Source organism: Acipenser ruthenus, unplaced genomic scaffold (assembly GCF_902713425.1).
Source record: "Acipenser ruthenus unplaced genomic scaffold, fAciRut3.2 maternal haplotype, whole genome shotgun sequence".
NCBI classification, from domain to species: domain Eukaryota; kingdom Metazoa; phylum Chordata; class Actinopteri; order Acipenseriformes; family Acipenseridae; genus Acipenser; species Acipenser ruthenus.
The window spans coordinates 1-19,621 of NW_026707845.1; the positions used below are offsets into that span (position 1 = coordinate 1).

The window sequence follows — 19,621 nt, forward strand, 5'->3', positions numbered from 1 at the left end:
GTGTGATAATTTTAACCATGGTTTGTTTTTACCTAGCTGTTTGACTGGTGCAAAACTGAGGACGCATTCTGAAGATCAACTGATGACTTTCTACCGGTTGTCAGACTGGATTACTGAAAGGCCTAGCTATACTTTTTGCTGGGAATCTTGTGAAACCCATTTCAAACTTGCTGAACCAGACCAACCGAATAAAAACTGGTACATATTGTATCCTCCTTTTTTTCTCTTATTTTTTATTTTATTAGGTGAAAACAGCCTAAATAGTTGGTTAATAAATGAGCATTAGCATAGAATTTTAGTAAACATTCTGAAAATAAACTTTGAGGATCTTCCATTGATTTTTATTTCTTTCAGAATGTTTAATTGACAGTATTTTTTTCCATTGCAAACCACTGTAATCGCATTATGTATCTGAAAATCAATGTAAAAGCTGAGGAAAATATAAAGATAAATTGAATTACCAAAAGCATTAATAGACCTCTCCATTGTGTGTCATGTGTCTAGGGCTGTAGGTGTGGTTCACACTGTAAGAACAAGCATACCACCATTTAAAGCCCATTTTTCTGTCTTGCAGAAAGTAATAATGTTAACTCTGTTGTCTCTGTTGCAGATGAGGCTTTATTTGACTCCTGAGAATAACACAGAGAAGAGTTGCCTGCTGCTGCAGTACATCCTTGACTGTTTGCACAAGTTCTTCCTGTGTGACACCCAGCACTTGGTTAGTAAGGAGAGAGCAGAAGCACTGATGGTGCCTCTGGTAGATCAGGTATGCTGCAAGGCGCTAGTTATGTGACGATAAACAGAGAGGCCAAGAGATACACAGAAACGGTTTTTAAGGGAAAAAATTAAATGTGTTTTTTTTTTTGTTGTTTTTTCTGTGAATTTAGTTTTTTCTCTAACTTTATTTTCTTGTCTACAGTTCCAGACAAGAGCAACGGAACACCTGATCCCTAGTATAGCTCGGTTCTCTGTTGCCATTGGCTGAAGACCAGGCACGGCTCACCAAAGGTAAGTACTGCTGCTAGAGGTAAGTTTTGTGGTGTGTGTTTTTGTTTTTTTTTTAAGGTGAAATAAGGAGACCACCCTACCTGCACTCCATTTGTTGGCTGGGCATAACTATTACTAATCCTGTACTACTGCAGACAGATGAAAAATAAAGTTCTCCCGTTAAAAATTACCATCCACAATGATTAGCAAAAGAGAAACCCCAAGGTAAAAATTAGACATGCAGATTAATTCAGTGACTTCTAAAGTTAACCAGACTGTTAATCTTTTGGATCCAGCCTTAAAGAATTTGGTTGACGGGTTCAATTCGCTGCTTTGATCATGTTGGTGGAGCTGGCTGGGAAATTGTGAGAGAACTACACAGTGCTTCAGATGAGTGTGAGGAAGTGGAACATCAGTGCCAGCAGGTCACGCAGCAGCTGGAGGTCATTCTAGGAGAGCCACTTCAGAGCTACTTCTAACACTGCATGAATGAACTGGAGCGCAGGATGAAGACATTGTTGCATACCCTAACCATGGGTAGATAATTGACCTGTACAAAAAGGAATCATGCATTCCTTGGGAACTCTCTTTAGAGCTGATTTTCAATTAGAGCAGTACAGTCATACTGCTTTTGGATCTATATGCAAATATAGTCATATATAGTAGGTCATATACCCATGTGATCTCTCTTCTAAAAAGGAAATTGCCTGTAGTTTAAAAAGTATGTATAGATTTTGAAAAAGCTATTAAATATCACAGGAAATATGAACTGTTGTTCTTGTATACCTTCATCCAACAGTATTGTCTTATTGCATCTTTTTAAAGACTGTTTTAGAAAGAAGTGGCACTGTTTACATAATATATTGCGGCCATCCTAATGTTGTTAATCCCTATTTTGAGAAATTAATTTGAAACTTAAGGACAAAAATATATATTAAAAAAAAAAACACAACTAAAATGCCATTACATGAGGGTTGGTTCACTTTGACAAAGGCGCATGTTGAATTGACATGAAATTGCTGATAATATTCAAGTATAGCTTAGTGTAAACAGCCTTGACTGTGAATTAGCTGTTATTGCCTTGTCTTGCTTACCAATAGGTCACTGTTGTTACACACAGGTGTTTTTGTTCACAAGAACCGAGTGCCACCGACGCTACAACTCATCTCAAACTTTCTTCATTACTAGAGTTATCAAAACTGTTGGTCAGAATATGACTGTAACCCCAACTTTGACCTAATGCAGCTGCCATATTGTGGTAATGTGACCTTTGATTCCTGGAGGAGGAGGAGGAGGAGGAGGATTAGCATTTTTTAGTTACTAGCTCTGCATTTAGTAAACTACATTATATTGCTCTTTCTGCCAAGTTCAGTCGAGTGTTTCGTTTCGCAGAAATCGTGTATTTGACTGCCTACCGTGAAATATGCATTTTATTTTCCTTACAGTATTTTACATGACTCTTCACCTCCCCTGTCATGCTTTTACCAAGTCAAAGCAGCACTACAGTAGCTGTACATGTCCGGCGTCAATGCCGTGCATTTGGTTACTACGGCAACTCGGTCAAATAAATACCGGCTTCATGATTGGTGAATTCCTCATACTGTACAATGACATTGTTACATAGTCTACTACTAAAAATGTACTGTGTGTATAAAGAAAAACACAAAAGCTTCGGTTTCGTAGGGGTCCCCTTTCGTAGTGCCACTGCTGGAGGCGCATGATGAGACGCAGCTGGACGTCGCTGGTTTGCGTCCGGGCTGTGCAAAGAAGCCGAACTTTGCTGCGGACTCCGAAGGGCTGGAGGATTGCAAACCAGCAGGGACTTTCTCCTCATCACGCAACAGGGAACCCTACTGGCCAGACACCGAGTACATTCAGAGTGGATAAAAAGAAGGGCTGATCTCTGTTCTCCTGGATCGGTAGCCCACCCACCTCTGCTCTGGATTGCTCGGAGTAAAAGCGATTCTGGCTTTAGGCCCCGCTGCGGTGAGGCGATAAAACACAATTGGACATTCCAAATTTGGGGGAAGGGGGGAGGGGGGGGGGGGGAATAAATAAAAATAGTAATTGATCACTACATTTTTATAAAGAAAAAAAAACTTTGGTTTTGTCAGTTCAGGTTTGCAGTTCTCGTGTGTTTAGTATTTTGTTAGAGGCAGCAAAATAGGCTATGGGAATTACACAGTAATTTTAATTAGTGCGTCAACATACGTTTTAAAGGTTTACAAAACTCGAAAATGTTGATGAATTGTCATTCAAGGTTGTTTTTAAAAAATCTAATTTGTCTGCTTGTTACTTTTTTTCCAGCCCACAGATGATTAGCAGAAGTTTGTTACATAGATTGTTTAATTAGCAGTTCCAATGTACATTATAGTCAGTAGCTAGGCTAAATGTTAATCTGTTTAAGCCTTGGTTTTGGGTGATGTTCCTGACATCAACAAGTTTTAGACAACTTACATCGGTAGAATATAATGTAAATGGAAAATGTGTTTTCTGATCAGTTGTTGTTGTTGTTGTGTGTGTTTTTTAATAAAATGCCTTTTTCGTGACACTTAGTGAAATTCGTTTTTTATTCATTCTTGAATTTCTTTAAAAAATACCATTAATTTTCCGGACCCCTAACAAAAACCGAAGGCCGTGCCAAGCAAGCTTTGTGACCAAGTAGGATGCAATAAGCATACAGTAGGAGGGGTTTACAGACCGTCATAGTGTGTTTTTTTTTTTTTTTTTTGTGACCCCGTTTATTCGACGTTTCAAATTATAGACATTTGACTGATAGAAAGTGCATTATAGCTAAGTTGTTTTATAATCAAAGTTAAAAAAAATAAATAAATAAATAAAAAACGAAGCCAATACTTTTCTGTACTTTGGCAATAAGATGTAATATATTGTACACTTGCACTGCATCTATCGTGGGTACCTAAACCAAGGGGGAAAAGTACCCACATTTGTATTAAATTACCAGAGCTGTGTCATTGCTGCGGGCTACAGACAAGATCAGGCTTGAGCCTAATTCATTGAGCAAGATTAGTTTTAAATGTACGAAAACGAGAAAAAGAAGGGGGAAAAAATGTGAGTTACACAAATGTGTTAAAAAAGACAACTACAGTCAGAAACGTCTTTATGTAGTAGCGTCTTTATGTAGTGGGGAATGCGGACGAGTACCCTTTTTTAGATATACTACCGATGTAGTATATCTGTACTGTACTAATCATTTTGACCGGGTCACTTTTATATCATAGCCTAAAGTGCTGGTATTTTAACTCAGTTCGATTAGAATTGCTGAAACTACGGTTCTGTAGGGAAACTTGAATATTATCCTGCATTTTAATATAAATTGCGTTATTTGCATTTGGAACGAGAATTTATCAGGCTAAAAGAAACATGGAAACACACAACCTGACAATACTACCAAAGAGTGAGAAAAAGGTGATTTCTTTTTCTTTTTCCATGGAAATTGACGCAGTGACGACACTGAACATATTAAATGTGCAATGTTAGGGAAATGGTGTTATAAAAAAAAAATCGATTTGAAAAAGTAGTACACGTAGTGGTACAAGTAAATTTGTGTTTCATACAATTAGCTACATGAATCTAGGGGAAACAGATTAAAGACAGTTGGAAAAAATTAAAACGATACCATAAATATCCATGTTTTTTCGTGAGGGACACAGGCAACCTAATGTAATGCATTTGCACAATACAGACCACAAATTACTTATCACGTGAACAGTAACTGTTGTAACAGAGTAACATGGGGATTACTGATGTGTTATGCAATATTGTGGGATTAAATGTTAAACAGATTAAGGCGTGCCGACTCCCAGAGCTCTGCATCAACAACAAAACTGCGTTGCGCACTAAAAATTCACAGGATTAATAGTGTACAGTTGATTTGAGACTGCTTTGCGTTTCTCATTAGAATTATATCACAAGGGCGTTCTCAATCCGGTATTTAAATAACTACTACTGTACTATTCGTTGTCTGGAATAAATCGAGCCTTGCTAAAAGCCCTTCTGCTGCTGCTGCTGCTGTTTTTAATTATTCTTTTTTTTTTTCTGAACTGGAGGTAAAAAATATGCTTATCTTAAAAAGCTTCCTTAAATTCATGATTATTAGGAGATGTCATCATTCAGTTGGAATTATCGGAGCTCCATTTTCACGAGGACAGGTGGGGAAATGTTATGTTTAATAATAATAATAATAATAATAATAATAATAATAATAATAATAATAATAATAATTGATAATACATTATATACTCTAAGACGCAGATATGTTTTCATTAACAATTTTAACTTTTTTTAAAAAATATTGAGACATGTATACAATAAGATATAAAATAGTATACCGTGTACTGTTTGGGGGAAAAGTTTAAGTTTACGGTTTCATACAAAACATTGTTCCGTTTGTTTAATTTTTGTTTTAGTTAAATTGAATATATGAAGAAGACAGTATAAGGCATGAGAGCTGGTTACAGGTGCTCCAGCTAAAACTACCTGTGGGGAATGGAAACAAACTGGATAAACTGGATAAAGGGTACAAAAGGATTAACTGAGTTAAATAACCGTGCCAACCTTGTTTTGTCCTTAGCGAAAGGATGGTGTAGAGAAGGGGCCTGATTATATAAGGACAGCAGGGTTGATTGAAAAACTCCAAGCACAAGGTAAAAAAAAAATAAAAAATTATACGTTGACACAGCCATTTCAAATGCCTTTGTATTTTTATTGGATACATAGCTTTTCACATAGTTTGAAATCACATTAAGATTAATTCTACTGTTTCATTATTCTTATGTAACTGGGTCATTATACCAGTAAGAGTGCATTTTGCATCTTGTAAAAACATTGAAAAGTAACATATGTTTTTTTTCAATCAACTTTTTTTTAATATAATATTAATATAATATAATATATTAATAGAATAATATTAATATTAAAAAAAAACACCTTTGCTGAGCTTAACAGCAGAAAACCTGTGAATAACAAGCCAGAAATCCCTGTCTAAACTATATTTTAGTCAGCTATGTTACAGGCATATAAATAACAACTTGACAAAGTGTTCAAACTGTTTATATTTGAAATCAAACCTTTTTAGACATGTACTATGTACCTAAATGCAGTTCTTGGTACATAAAATAACTCTCTTGTCAAATAACTTTAGTTTATGATTTCCATTACACGAGAGTAGATGTTAAAACTTCTGATTTGAACTCGGCTCTCGCCAAGATAAGCACCGACTAAGACGTAGCTTTACAGTAAACTAATGTGATCCATCTGTGTCTCTATCCATTTGCGTTTCCTTCCATATGATGATGTAGATCTCCTTCTGTCTGGTGTTGATGGCTGAAGTGTAATGCTTGCTCTAGGGATTAGCTTATTTGCCTACCTGGTGCATCAGCACACACAACGGCTGCGATGCTGGCTCCGGGGATCAACCACAGTGCAGTCTCCCCAGCACATCAGCATGACAACCGTCTGGATTGAGCGAAGTAGGGTACATCTCTGGGGTTTTCAAGTGGGCACATTCCATCCTCGGTGTTTTGTCGACTAGCCCACAACACCTCAAGAGGGCTCGACGGTGATTCTGGCATCCCAGCATCACCCCCCTCCGCCCCCCACTCAACTCAGCCCAGCTTACTTACCCGTGCATCAGCATTTCTTTCTTTCTATTGTGCTTAAGATCCCCAGCCAGAATCTTTCTGTCTCAACCACAGCCAGTTGCTCCTCCTCTCTGCTGCTTCAGATAAGTTATTCACTGTGTGACGCAACTCTTGGCCACTGAATCCGACGTCTCTGAGAAACCGGGTTGTAGAGTGTGTGACAAATCCTCGACAACCCACCTCCACTGGGTAAACCCGGACTCTCCATCCTCGCTGTTCCGCTTCAGAGGCTAGTTGAGCATACCGCAGTTTCTTCCTCTCATACGCCTCATCTACAGCATCCTCCCATGGCACTGTTAACTCTACCAGATGGACAAGGCGTGCTGATCCAGATCACAAGACAATATCTGGTCGAAGGTTAGTGGTGACAATCTCAGGTGGAAAAAATAAGCCGTTGACCAACATCTACCAGCATTTTCCAGTCTCTAGCAGCTTCCAGTTGTCCTGGGCGAGGATTGGTTTTAACGCTTTTTCTTGGTGGTTGCTCTCCTGGGCGGAGGAATGTTGTCTTTTGTGTGTAATGTTTTGATGGACCTGATGGCAACTTATTAGTCATGTTATGCTTGTCTTCCAATGCTAAGGCCAAACATCGCAGCACCTGGTCATGGCGCCAAGTAAACCGTTTTTTGTCTAAGAGCCACCTTACATCCTGTCAAAATGTGCCTTAATGTTGCAGGTGATGAACACAAAGGACATGAGGGATCCTCTCCTACCCAGAGGTTTAGGTTCTGTGGTGATGGGAGAACATCATATGTTGACCTGATGAGGAAACTGATCCTGCTCTGTTCCACTGTCCATAGGTCTTGCCAGTCAATCTTGCGTTGTTCCACACTCTCCCATCTCATCCATTCTCCCTGCTTGGCCTGGGAAATGGCCTTTATACACCTCATCCTCTCCTCCTGCTTTTGCACCTCATTGACTACCAGCATCCTCCTTTGAGCTGGGGCTGCCTTGTGCCATGTAGGAGGAGCTGAACTAAGACCAAGACCCCCTCTTCCATGCTGAACTTGCCTCATGATATCACCAATTCGAAGGGCAGCCTTTGCATCTTCCACAGCTTTCTTTGCTGCCCACTTTCTTCCAGTTTTCAACACAGGTGCTGCCTCCCTTACGCATTTGTCGCGTGACTCTACTAATGTCATTTCCTGTCTGAACTTGGCGTACTTAAACTCAGTTAGAGCGGAGACTGGTAGCTGCAGTATTCCTTTACCATAAAGTCCCACTCTGCTGAGGCAGCATGGAACTCCCAACCATTTCCTGATGTATGAACTGATTAAAGCTTCAAGCTTCTCTACTGTTGTCAAAGACACCTCGTACACAGTCAGTGGCCACAGCAACCTCGGCAGTAGACCAAACTGAAAGCCCCAGAGTTTTAGTTTGCCTGATAAAGCGCTGCTGTCTATGCTCTTCAACCCTTCCACTGCTTGTTGTCTAACTTCTCCCACACGAATTGTGTCCTTTAGATCCCCGTCGTACCATCTCCCAAGACTTATCACTGGCTTCTCAGACACTGTTGGTATTGCCTCACCATTAATGAAAAACGTTTTATCTACTACTTTACCTTTAATTATAGAGCTGCTCCTTGATTTAGTGGCCTTGAATTGCATTCGTGCCCATTCAATGTTATTGGTTAATTTGCCCAATAACCGATTAGTGCAGGCTACTGTTGTAGTCATGGTTGTCATGTCATCCATGTATGCTCGAATTGGTGGTAGCCGCATTCCAGAAGCCAAGCCAAGCCCTCTCCTCCTACTACCCATTTTGATGCCCTAATGATTACATCCATTACCATGGTAAAAGCCAGTGGAGAAATGGTGCATCCTGCCATTATTACAACTTCTAGGCATTGCCATGTAGTGCTGAATTCTGAAGTTGAAAAACTAAATTGCAAATCTCCAAAGTAGGCTTTCACTAAATTTGTTATTGTCATCGGTACACTGAAAAAATCAAATGCTGCCTGTGACCGAATGCTGTTGAGTGGCGTGTATGGTGACGTCACGGACCAGGAAGTACCAGAAACAATGGAAGTACTGGTGAGGGCTGAAGCTTCTTTTATTTAATAATAAACAAAAACAAAAGGTTTAAACAAACAACACAAAACAGAAATATAACTAAACAAATAAGCGTGCTGGTTTTACCCCAGCACGATACTTAGCAGTTGTTTACACTCTGTCTCGCTCAAAACCTGTCTCGCCTCTGACACTCTCCTCCAAGCACGGACAGCTGCAGGTTCTTATACAGTGACCATCTCCCGATTAGCAACAATTAATCAATGATTTAACTTGGGAGATGGTCACCGTCTGCACGAGTTTAATAAGGATGCGTGACTGTCAGCCAGTTAAATAAATCACCAGCTGATCAGTCACGCATCCTCACGAGATTTTTTAAATATAAAAACAATAACAAATACGCGGCGCTTTTATCCGCACCACAAACAATAATACAAATAATAATACAAATAATAATAAAACAGTGCACATATAAATACAGGGGTGGGACACGCCGCCACACATGCCCCCCCTTGTGTGCAGCACACATGGCCTTTTCGGCCACCTCCCCACTTAGTCACCAAAGTCCCGGCTAGCAGTCCCGGCCCAGGAACAGGGGTAGCAACGGGCCAAAAGGTGGAGATGTCCTTCTCCCACCCAAACAGCCGTAGCGTCCCGGTGGACCGCGCACAGTCCGGCTCCTCCGGCCAAGGAAATTTTTGGGGTGGTCTCCAGACCTCCTCCCCCTTCTTCATGGCTGGCAGCTCCCCTCCGTGGGGCTCCGGCCACCTGTTCTCCTGCCGCGAAATTGCTGCGGGGGGAGCTGGTCTCCTGACCTCCCCCCACTTCTTCGTGGCCGGGAGCTCCACTTCTCCCTCGTACCCTGTAACTGGTGGCTCTCCAGGCGATTTGGAGCAACAGGCAGCCCCAGGCGACGCGGAGCCACAGGCAGCCACAGGCGACGCGGAGCCACAGACAGCCCCAGGCGACACGGAGCCACAGGCAGCCCCAGGCGACGCAGAGCAACAGGCAGCAAGGCAGCCCCAGGCGACGCGGAGCAACAAGTAGCCCCAGGCGATGCATGGCAGGCATCCTTGGGCGGTGTGAGGCAGGCATCCTTGGGCGATGTGAGGCAGGCATCCTTGGGCAGAGCAAGGCACAGCAGGAGCAGTCCTTCCCATGACGGTGCAGGTGGAACCAGCAGGTATTCACCCTCTGCTGGTGGAGGTGGAGATGGAGATGGAACCAGCAGGTATTCACCCTCTGCTGGTGGAGGTGGGAGTGGTAAGCTGTCCTCCCACGGTGCTTGAGACGGAACCAGCAGGCATTCACCCTCTGCTGGTGGAGCTGGGAGCTTCAAGCTGTTCTCCCACAGCGGTTGAGACGTAACCAGCAGGTATTCACCCTCTGCTGGTGGAGCTGGGAGGGGCAAGCAGTCCTCCCACGGCGGCTGAGAGCAGAACCAGCAGGCATTCACCCTCTGCTGGTGGAGCTGGGAGCGGCAAGCAGTCCTCCCACGGCGGCTGAGGCGGAACCAGCAGGCATTCACCCTCTGCTGTTGGCAGCTCCCGTTGCTCTGCTCCTGGCGGTGATTGTGGCAAAGGCAGAGGCAGCTTCCGTTGCTCTGCTCCTGGCAGTGGAGGTGGCGGAGGCAGAGGCAGCTCCCGTTGCTCTGCTCCTGGCGGTGGAGGTGGCGGAGGCAGAGGCAGCTCCCGTTGCTCTGCTCCTGGAGGTGGAGGTGGCGGAGGCAGAGGCAGCTCCCGTTGCTCTGCTCCTGGAGGTGGCGGAGGCAGAGGCAGCTCCCGCTGCTCTGCTTCTGGTGGTGGAGGTGGCGGAGGCAGAGGCAGCTCCCGTTGCTCTGCTCCTGGCGGTGGTGGTGGCGAAGGCAGAGGCAGCTCCCGCTGCTCTGCTCCTGCTGGTGGAAGTGGTGGAGGTGGGGACAGCATGTAGTCTCCTTCTGTTGCAGGGAACTGGTGCTTCTCCTTCTCCTCTTCCTAGAGAATGGGGCAGTTGACCACAAAGTGGCCCCACTCCCCACAGGCAGTGCACCAATTTGAGGCCTCAACCAGGCGAAAGTAGCCATCCCAGCGTCCACTCTTGAACTTCCCTCTCTTGGGCTCTTGACGCTCGGGCTCCACCTTCATGGGTGGTGGATGCACGGGCTCCCCCCTTCCGGGCGCTGGATGCACGGGCTCCCCCCTTCCGAGCGCTGGATGCACGGGCTCCCCCCTTCCGAGTGCTGGATGCACGGGCTCCCCCCTTCCGGGCTCTGGATGCACGGGCTCCCCCCTTCCAGGCTCTGGATGCACGGGCTCCCCCCTTCCGAGCACTGGATGCACGGGCTCCCCCCTTCCGGGCTCTGGATGCACGGGCTCCCCCCTTCCGGGCTCTGGATGCACGGGCTCCCCCCTTCCGGGCTCTGGATGCACGGGCTCCCCCCTTCCGGGCTCTGGATGCACGGGCTCCCCCCCTTCCGGGCTCTGGATGCACGGGCTCCCCCCTTCCGGGCTCTGGATGCACGGGCTCCCCCCTTCCGGGCTCTGGATGCACGGGCTCCCCCCCTTCCGGGCTCTGGATGCACGGGCTCCCCCCTTCCGGGCGCTGGATGCACGGGCTCCCCCCTTCCGAGCGCTGGATGCACGGGCTCCCCCCTTCCGGGCGCTGGAGCCTGCTTCTTCGCCTTCTTGGCACCGCCCCTCCTTCCCTTCTTCGGGACCAGCAGTTCCACCTCCTGCCATGGAGGGAGTTGGTCGGGTGCTTTGTGTCCGACCTTGCCGACGGCAAAGCACCACTCCTCCCCTTTGAGGCAGGTGAGGCAGGTTTCCTGATCCACCTGCGGCAATGGTACGGCCTTCAGGTGGATCCACTTCTCCGCGGTCTCTACCTCACCTCGATCAAAAGCCTGCATAAAGAGGGGGTCTTCATATCAGCACACATCAGGGAGGTGCCCATACTCCAGGCAGGCGAGGCACCATGTAGCCCCTCCTTTCTTCAACTCCCTCTGATGCTCATGCCACCTCTCCATGTAGGCATCCACTTTATCCATTTTTTATTTATTTATTATTTTTTTTCCTCCAAACACAAAAACACTTAATCGAAAAAAAACAACCTTTTCTTTCCTGGTCCGGCTCCTGGAGGCGTTGTTTGTCCCACGCAGGACACCATATGTGACCGAGTGCTGTTGAGTGGCGTGTGTGGTGACGTCACGGACCAGGAAGTACCAGAAACAATGGAAGTACGGGTGAGGGCTGAAGCTTCTTTTATTTAATAATAAACAAAAACAAAAGGTTTAAACAAACAACACAAAACACAACAAACAAAAAGGTGCGTTGTCCAAACAAATATAACTAAACAAATAAGCGTGCTGGTTTTACCCCAGCATGATACTTAGCAGTTGTTTACACTCTCTCTCGCTCAAAACCTGTCTCGCCTCTGACACTCTCCTCCAAGCACGGACAGCTGCAGGTTCTTATACAGTGACCATCTCCCGATTAGCAACAATTAATCAATGAATTAACTCAGGAGATGGTCACTGTCTGCACGAGTTTAATAAGGATGCGTGACTGTCAGCCAGTTAAATAAATCACCAGCTGATCAGTCACGCATCCTCACGAGATTTTTAAAATATAAAAACAATAACAAATACGCTGCGCTTTTATCCGCACTGCAAACAATAATACAAATAATAATAAAACAGTGCACATATAAATATAGGGGCGGGACACTCCGCCACACTGCCCAAAGAAGTTCATGTGGCACTGAACCATATGCATTAGTCAAATCCAGGAATGTCACATGGAGCTCCTTCCTCTGCTTTTTAGCTGATTGAATTTGTTGCCAGATCACATTGATGTGTTCTAAGCATCCTGGGAAACCTGAAGTTCTTTAATTGGTAAGTTGACAATCTCTGAGCAATAATGCTGAAGAAAATCTTGCCTTCTACGTTTAATAGGGAAATAGGGCAAAACTGACTGATGCTTGTAGAATCTTTTTCTTTAGGTATAAAGACTCCACCTGCTCGGCGCCATGCTCTTGGTACAACCTGTTTTTCCCACGCCACTTTCATCAATTTCCACAGGATTCGTAGAAATCCCGAAGCACTCTTGAAGCCCTTGCTTTTTTCACAGCTCGCTCTACCTCTTTCCACTTAGGTGCACAGTCCTCCATTTGGTATTCTGGTGGATTGATAGGTGGGATGTCTGAAGGAATTGACATAGGCTCCTGCCTTTTTTAATCTGTTTGTGTTTCCTCCAAATATCTCTCCAGCTCAAACTTAGATGCTTTTAGTGTGCCATTCTTCTCACTGGTGAATAACTTCTTTACAAATTTGAAATGGTCTTTATAAAAGTTAGTTCTCGCACGCTCCTTCTTTTTGTATCTTTTCCGTAGGGTCTTTTATGACCCTTTATAAGAGATTGAGTCCCTCCTTCTGACTTTGTTCTGCTCTTCTCCACTGCTTCCTCAGCTGTCTCCTTTCTCTAACTAAGCGTTCAATCTCCTGCTTCCGTCTAGACTTTCTAGGAATAGTTTGTACTTTTTCCTTCCTTTTTTCAACTCCAAACCTCTCGCTTCCATATGCGTAGATGATGTCCCCAAATTTATCCAGCTTCTTTTCAACTGTTCCACTTAACCTCTCCAACGCAAACCAGAGATCTGTGTTTACTGTGTCCCACTCAGTTTTCTCACAAGCTCTTGGCCATTTAACTCCAGGCTTGTGCCCGTTGAGTTTTTTTCTCTTTTATGCTGGTTTGTCTGACCAGGTTCACAAGGATCATTAGGTTCATCACTAACTGTATACATGCAAGTCCTCCTCACGTCTATGACAGGGGTGCTGATATCCTGCAAACTGTGGTTTGCTTCCTGACGCTGGATTTCATTCGACTGACTTGACTGACTTCGTAAGAAGTACTGATCAATTTTGTTCTTACACTTAAGTGGAATAATATGCTTACTGGGACTAGTTTCAAATGTGGTATGAACAATATTGAATGATTGTTTGTTTTATACGGTTAGGAGGATGTCCTGTCAGGGCTCATGGTTTACTGAGATGTCCTCCTAGTTTCCCAATGCAAATATTTATGTATTAAAAATAGTCATTTAAATGAACTTCTTATAATAATACATTATTTTAAAATTCATTAAAAGTATGCTGTATCCATTTACTCCTACTGTAGCCTAACCTTTAAGTTCCAGCTGAGGGACCTCATCTGAGCTCTTCAAATTCAATAAAAAAAAAAGGTAACAGTTTTAATAAAACAATCAGCAACAACTGGTACATTTTTGTTTTAATCAACCATGTTACCTTCAGTCAACTATGTTACTCTAAACATGTAACATAGTTTGCCAGTAACTGGATTGACATACTGTATATAACAAAGTTTGGCCTTCATGTCCCATGCAGTAAACAGAATGGGAGCACATGTTGTGCTTCTGGTAAAGGGCTCAAGGGGTTTATAAAACTAATTATAGATTTTTGGAAAAATTTAAGTTTTGTGATTTAATTCATCTAACATGGTTTATACCTATAAAGTACCCAATGTATCCCAAGACGAGTTATCTTTAAATAATATATATGAGAAATTGCTTAGACGTGCCTGCAGGTGTTTTACTGTATCTTCTTCCTTGATGATAAGGTCACATGCTGAAGGTCATGTGATCTGAGGGATAATCCTTTATTTTGCAGGGGTAGTTCTCCTCAGTACCCCATAACAGGGTTGACCGTTTGAGTAAAATCAGTTGTTTTATCCAAAACATGCCCTCGGGACACAAAAGGCATCTGAATGGTAGAATGACCATACTATACATACAGCCCACTCCTGGACAGCAGACGGCAAGTTAACGACATCAATAGAGGAATAAGTAACAAGACTTTAGAGCCATCTTTTCATTTGCACCCATTTAAAATTTGGAGTTATTTACCCTTGCTGTACCCATCAATTAAATCAAGCAAAGAGGAGCAGCCCCCACCCCCTTCACACAGATGCAGCAGCTCGGCATTGGTCGTGTTTCTCTGCCAGTTGGAACTTCCCCTTGGTGTGATATAGACACTGTGCATAGAGGCATTCGATAAAGTTGCCCAATATCCCCTTTTTTAATTCTTCTTGCTACAGAATTATTGGCTTGCTATATTTCACATTGTACAAAAATTGAGGGTATTCAAATTGGTGATAACATGCTAGTTATCAGCCAGTTGGCAGATGGACACAACTCTGTTAAGATATAAGATACAGGTAATTTAAGCAATAAAGAGTCTTGATCCTTTTGCTAAAGCCTCTGTACTTACTCTTAACAAAAGATGCAGTAAAATACCTAGGTATTGATATTTGTAAATGATGCTCAGAAAGGTATTTATATTTGTAAATTATCCTCAGAAAGAATTGCTAATAATTTTAACACTAAGATATAAAAAGCAACATCTGTTTTTAACTGTTGTTCACAGAGAAATGTAACTGTTTACAGGAGGGTGCTAATCTCTAAAGCTGATGGTATCTCTAGGTTAAGTTTACCCTGGTCTGTCTCTATTTATTGACCAAAAAGCATGCTAGTCAGTTGATTTATTGTTTAAATTCAAATGGAAATATAAAACCGAGTATTAGAAGCTGCTCTAAGGGAGGTTTAAATGCACTGGATTTTTAGACAACTTGCTGAATCGTGACATCCTTGTTGTCTGAAGGTTGTCAGGTGAAGGATTATGGCAACTTGAAATTGGACGATGTTCCCAATGATGAACCTTTCGGGAAGGTCAGGATGCCCAAGACGGTGGGCCTTGCTAATCAGCGTCTTGCTGATGCTGTACACACTGTGAAGAAGGAAGGAAGGGCCTGTGTGGTGCTTGGAGGGGATCACAGGTTTGTTTGCATTTCTCTTTCTGTTAAATGCTTTCTGTAAAGTGCTGATATTCTGATTATTAGGAGAAGTAAGGCACATGTATCAACACTGTACAATGCGATACAGGAAGATGTGACAGTGACTCGAGGAAGCATTTTGAAAATCAGTTAATTTTGAAGTTGTGAATTTCGTCAGTGTTTGCAATGTAGAAATCACGGATTGAGACACTAAGGGTCAATTGCACCAACGTGGGTTAACCAGCAACCCAGATTAAATCAAAGATTATATTTTAATCATGTTGCACAAAACTTTAAACCAGGTTTTATATTTAATCCTTGTTTAAAATTAATCCAAGGTTAAAATATAATCACGTTGCAACATCAATTTGAATCCAGGTTTAAAAGGTGGGTTCAATTTAAACAGTCCTTGGAGGTGGTTTAAATTTAGACATAATGGCAGAATACCTCAGGTGGATTGAGTTACAGGAAAGAGTTCCACAAAGAAAAATTAGACACTGACTGAATCCATTTGAATTTTACAGCGATGAGAAATATTGTATATTTGAGTAAAGGTGAGAAGAAATAGGCAAAAGTTATGTATTGTGTTTATATATCATGTTGTACAATTACAAATGTAACATTTTTTTAAAACAATAAAAAATAGTGTGTGGCATTGTAAAAGTATATACATGTACGCAGAGGTTCATTTGTGCCAGATTGATGGGGGGGGGAGTTATTTTGTGTTGCAAAAAATAACTATATTTACATAGCATGTACAAAAAATGTTTCCTATTCCATGAATTGAATTACAAAAGTGTTCTGTAATGATATATTTTAAGATGTGACGTCCATGGGTAAGAAAATTGCTAGTTTTGTTCACAACCCAAACAGCAAAACACCAAAAAACTAGTACTTGTCGCTCCTGTTCATCAGGTTAGTCGGCCCACCACTGGTATTTTTCAAACCTGAATATTATATTAAAAAAGGCTAGGCAAATGTCGGCAGGCAGCTACCGACACCAACAATAAGCTATGAAACCCACAAGCACATGAAAACTTGAAGCGCATATATAGAAGCTACTGTAAATCACGGTCAGTGGGATATAGTAGAAGAAATGCTATCCCTCTTACTTAATTATGAGAATGGGTAGCTTTTTGTTTACAAATTAACCTCTGCATGCACGGGTGTCGATCACTAACAAACTTTAGTCGTTTCCAATAAATTAATACTTTCCGTAACTTTGTATGGTGGAAGCTTATTGTGGCTGAAATGTTGTAATCAAGGACAATAAAATAAATATATTTGAATTTGCCACTTTTTTTAGGTAGCCTATAAACTCTTTCACACTAAAATAAATATTTTAAAGTTTATGCAAAGTAAAACAAAGCTGTTCTTACAGTTCATTGATATTTGGAATTAATTCAGGACAACCCGGTCGGCATAACTAAAGATCGGGATAAGGGTTGTAGGAAAGCCACAGGCTGAATGTGGGGCCTATGTTGTCACTTTTTGATCATTAATTTAAAACATCATCTGAAATGGTATATACATCAGAGAAATGGTATATAATGAGTAAAATTAATAGAATGTAATGTTTTCTAATGTGTGGACTCTTTTTTGTTTGTTTACATTTGCTAAATATGGTGTATACAAATAAAGACTGGTTGCTAATCAGAAATCTGGGATTACTTGCTGAATCCAAGATTTTCTAATCCTGGTTTAAAATGTTGTGCAGTATAACTGTGATTAAAACATAACCCCAGATCAACTAACCCTAGTTTAGCACTAAAGTGAGTTTTATTTAATCCTCATTGGTGCATTCTACCCTAAATGTTTTCATACATTCTCCCATAGTCTAGCAATCGGATCCATTCTTGGGCATGCAAGATCTCAAAGGGACTTGTGTCTAGTGTGGGTTGATGCTCATGCTGACATAAACACTCCGCTGACATCTCCAACTGGCAACGTGCATGGCCAGCCAGTTTCATATCTTCTGAAGGAACTACAATCAAAGGTAAATGTCTACAAGGTATTGCAATGAAACTTGTGTCCAATTGATCTCTGTCGCAACAAGAATTGTTATGTATTCATAACAAGAATATATTAATTATAATACAAACCTCACAACATATTTTTTCTGTAACACATAGGTGACACCATTTCATACTCTTGAGCACACCAGGGAAACTGCATACTGATCAATCTCATGTAAATGATTCATAATTTTTTTCAGCATGGCTTTAACAAAACCTGCAAGCTAACTGAGCTGAGAAACAATACTCTGCACTTTATTCAAAAGTAGAATTTTCTTTTTTTACATGCTCTTTTTGATCAGGTTTGTTTGATAACATTAAAAATACCAGAATGGAGCACAGGACACACAACACCACTTTTATTTTATGTTAAATGTTTGCATTGCCTATTGAATTCTTGACACTTTAGACTGCTCCTTGAAATTGAAATTGTTCTGTTTTTAGCATTTTAAGAAGCATGTCATCAGACTGATTCGTGCAACCAGCAGTTTAACCTCACCCAAGAGCGGCATGCAACCTGATTTGCGAGATTTATGATGGAAAAACAAATTGATGTTGCACAACTAATAACATACAATTAGTTCAAATTGAACTCTAGGATAAATATCTTGATATACCTGGCACCTTGCCTTGTCACAGGAAAAATGGGCTTCACTTGAGAAAAAGTAACCAATAATCAAAGCTTCAATGTCTTTCACCTGGTTAATATCATTATTGCCCATTCTCTTCAAGGGTATTTTGGGGTCCTTTCTATTTATTATTATTTTTGTATTTATGTATTATTTATTTCGCAGAGGTCTTTATCTAACCAACTACTCCCTTTCTTTCACACCTTGATACAGTATGTCATTGTTTCTTTGATAACTGAAGTATTGTCATTCCTTGTTACAAACCAGATTCCAGTGATGCCTGGCTTCTCATGGATAAAGCCCTGCATAACAGCGAAGGATATTGTTTACATTGGCCTGCGGGATCTTGACCCAGAAGAGCAGTAGGTCTTTCCTTTTAAAGCAGATTATTGTACCGAGTTGTCCAGGAAATAAATCGTTTTAAAATATTTGAAGTAGTCGTAGTAGTATTTTTTTTTTTTTGCATACATTTTTTATTGGTCTGTTTGCTGAACCGAACTGCGTCGCGTGTATAGCTGGCTGCCGTGCCGCTGTGTTTATGCAGCGTGTAGAGCGCACCATCTGAACAGGGGTCCATGGTTGGGAATGTACTTCATCCCACAGCCATCGAAGATCAGACGCTTGTCCTTCATCATCTCATCGAATTCATCAATGTTGCATTTGGTGAAGACATACTTCTTGGAGATGTGGATCTTCTGGCGCCCGGGGAACTTGAACTTGGCGCGTGCTCCTTGTTCTGAGCCTTGGTGCGGACAGAGTTGATCACCTGACTGATGTGGACTCTGGCCATGGTGCCCAGGGGCTTCCTGAACACATCGCGCATTCCTGTCTGGAGCTTATTGGCTCCGGCACGGGACAACATTTTGTTGATGCAGATGACAGGGAAAGGGTGCAGCCTGACTAATGTGGAATCCATCCTTGCCGCAGGTCTTCACCATGTACTTATTGGTGTAGTAGTAGTAGTAGTAGTAGTGGTGGTGGTAGTAGTAGTCAACCAGTGTCTAATAATAGTTCACAATTTTGCGGCCACAGATGTTGTAATGTGATATATTATGTTTTTGCATTTAATGATAAGAACTGCATTTAACTTTCAAAGCTGTCTGTATATTAAACACTGAAACCTATTAAATTAGTTCTTAAAAGTTACTGTAAAGTTACTTTGTGCTGAAAGAGGAAAGGCTGTTGATCATCCTAGTTGTAATACCCTTTCAACACTGATATGTTTTCCATAGTAGAATTAAGGCATGCAATAATCCACAAATTATTTCCTAAAACATTTCCATGGTTAATGTATTTATTTCTCTGTGTCACTGAAACTAGTTACATCGTAAAGAATTTGGGCATCAAGTCGTTCTCAATGACAGAGCTGGACCGATTGGGAATGGGTAGAGTGATGGAGGAGACTTGCGATCATCTCTTCTCCAAGTAGGTTTTAATAGCACTTGTTTAGGATCTCCATTGTGAATGCAGTGCTGTTGACTCATATGATTATGA

The 19,621-nt window shown here is 42.0% G+C and overlaps 1 protein-coding gene and 1 pseudogene across 2 annotated transcripts; one reads left to right on the top strand and one right to left on the bottom strand.

Annotated features, from left to right (window-relative positions):
• The first annotated feature begins 4,778 nt into the window (after nucleotides 1-4,778).
• LOC131728415 (arginase-1-like) lies at nucleotides 4,779-19,594 on the top strand. 2 transcript variants are annotated; one of them, XM_059019426.1, is made up of 6 exons: nucleotides 4,781-5,159; nucleotides 5,582-5,654; nucleotides 15,312-15,486; nucleotides 17,320-17,479; nucleotides 18,395-18,489; nucleotides 19,448-19,594. In XM_059019426.1, the coding sequence occupies exons 1-6, from the start codon at nucleotides 5,067-5,069 to the stop codon at nucleotides 19,554-19,556; spliced, it is 705 nt and encodes a 234-aa protein (XP_058875409.1). In that variant the 5' UTR covers nucleotides 4,781-5,066; the 3' UTR covers nucleotides 19,557-19,594. The 2 variants fall into 2 exon arrangements, with proteins under 2 accessions (XP_058875410.1, XP_058875409.1); XM_059019427.1 differs by lacking the exon at nucleotides 5,582-5,654 and having other exon boundaries at nucleotides 4,779-5,159.
• On the bottom strand, nucleotides 18,664-19,357 carry LOC117402847 (large ribosomal subunit protein uL16-like; annotated as a pseudogene).
• Nucleotides 19,595-19,621: the final 27 nt, after the last annotated feature.

Bases quoted from the DNA above. Each gene is read 5' to 3' on its own strand.
- LOC131728415 (XM_059019426.1), top strand. From the start codon at position 5,067: ATGCTTATCTTAAAAAGCTTCCTTAAATTCATGATTATTAGGAGATGT. The intron at 5,160-5,581 runs GTGGGGAAATGT...TTTTGTCCTTAG, and splicing joins CTCCATTTTCACGAGGACAG to CGAAAGGATGGTGTAGAGAA. The intron at 17,480-18,394 runs GTAAATGTCTAC...GTTACAAACCAG, and splicing joins TGAAGGAACTACAATCAAAG to ATTCCAGTGATGCCTGGCTT.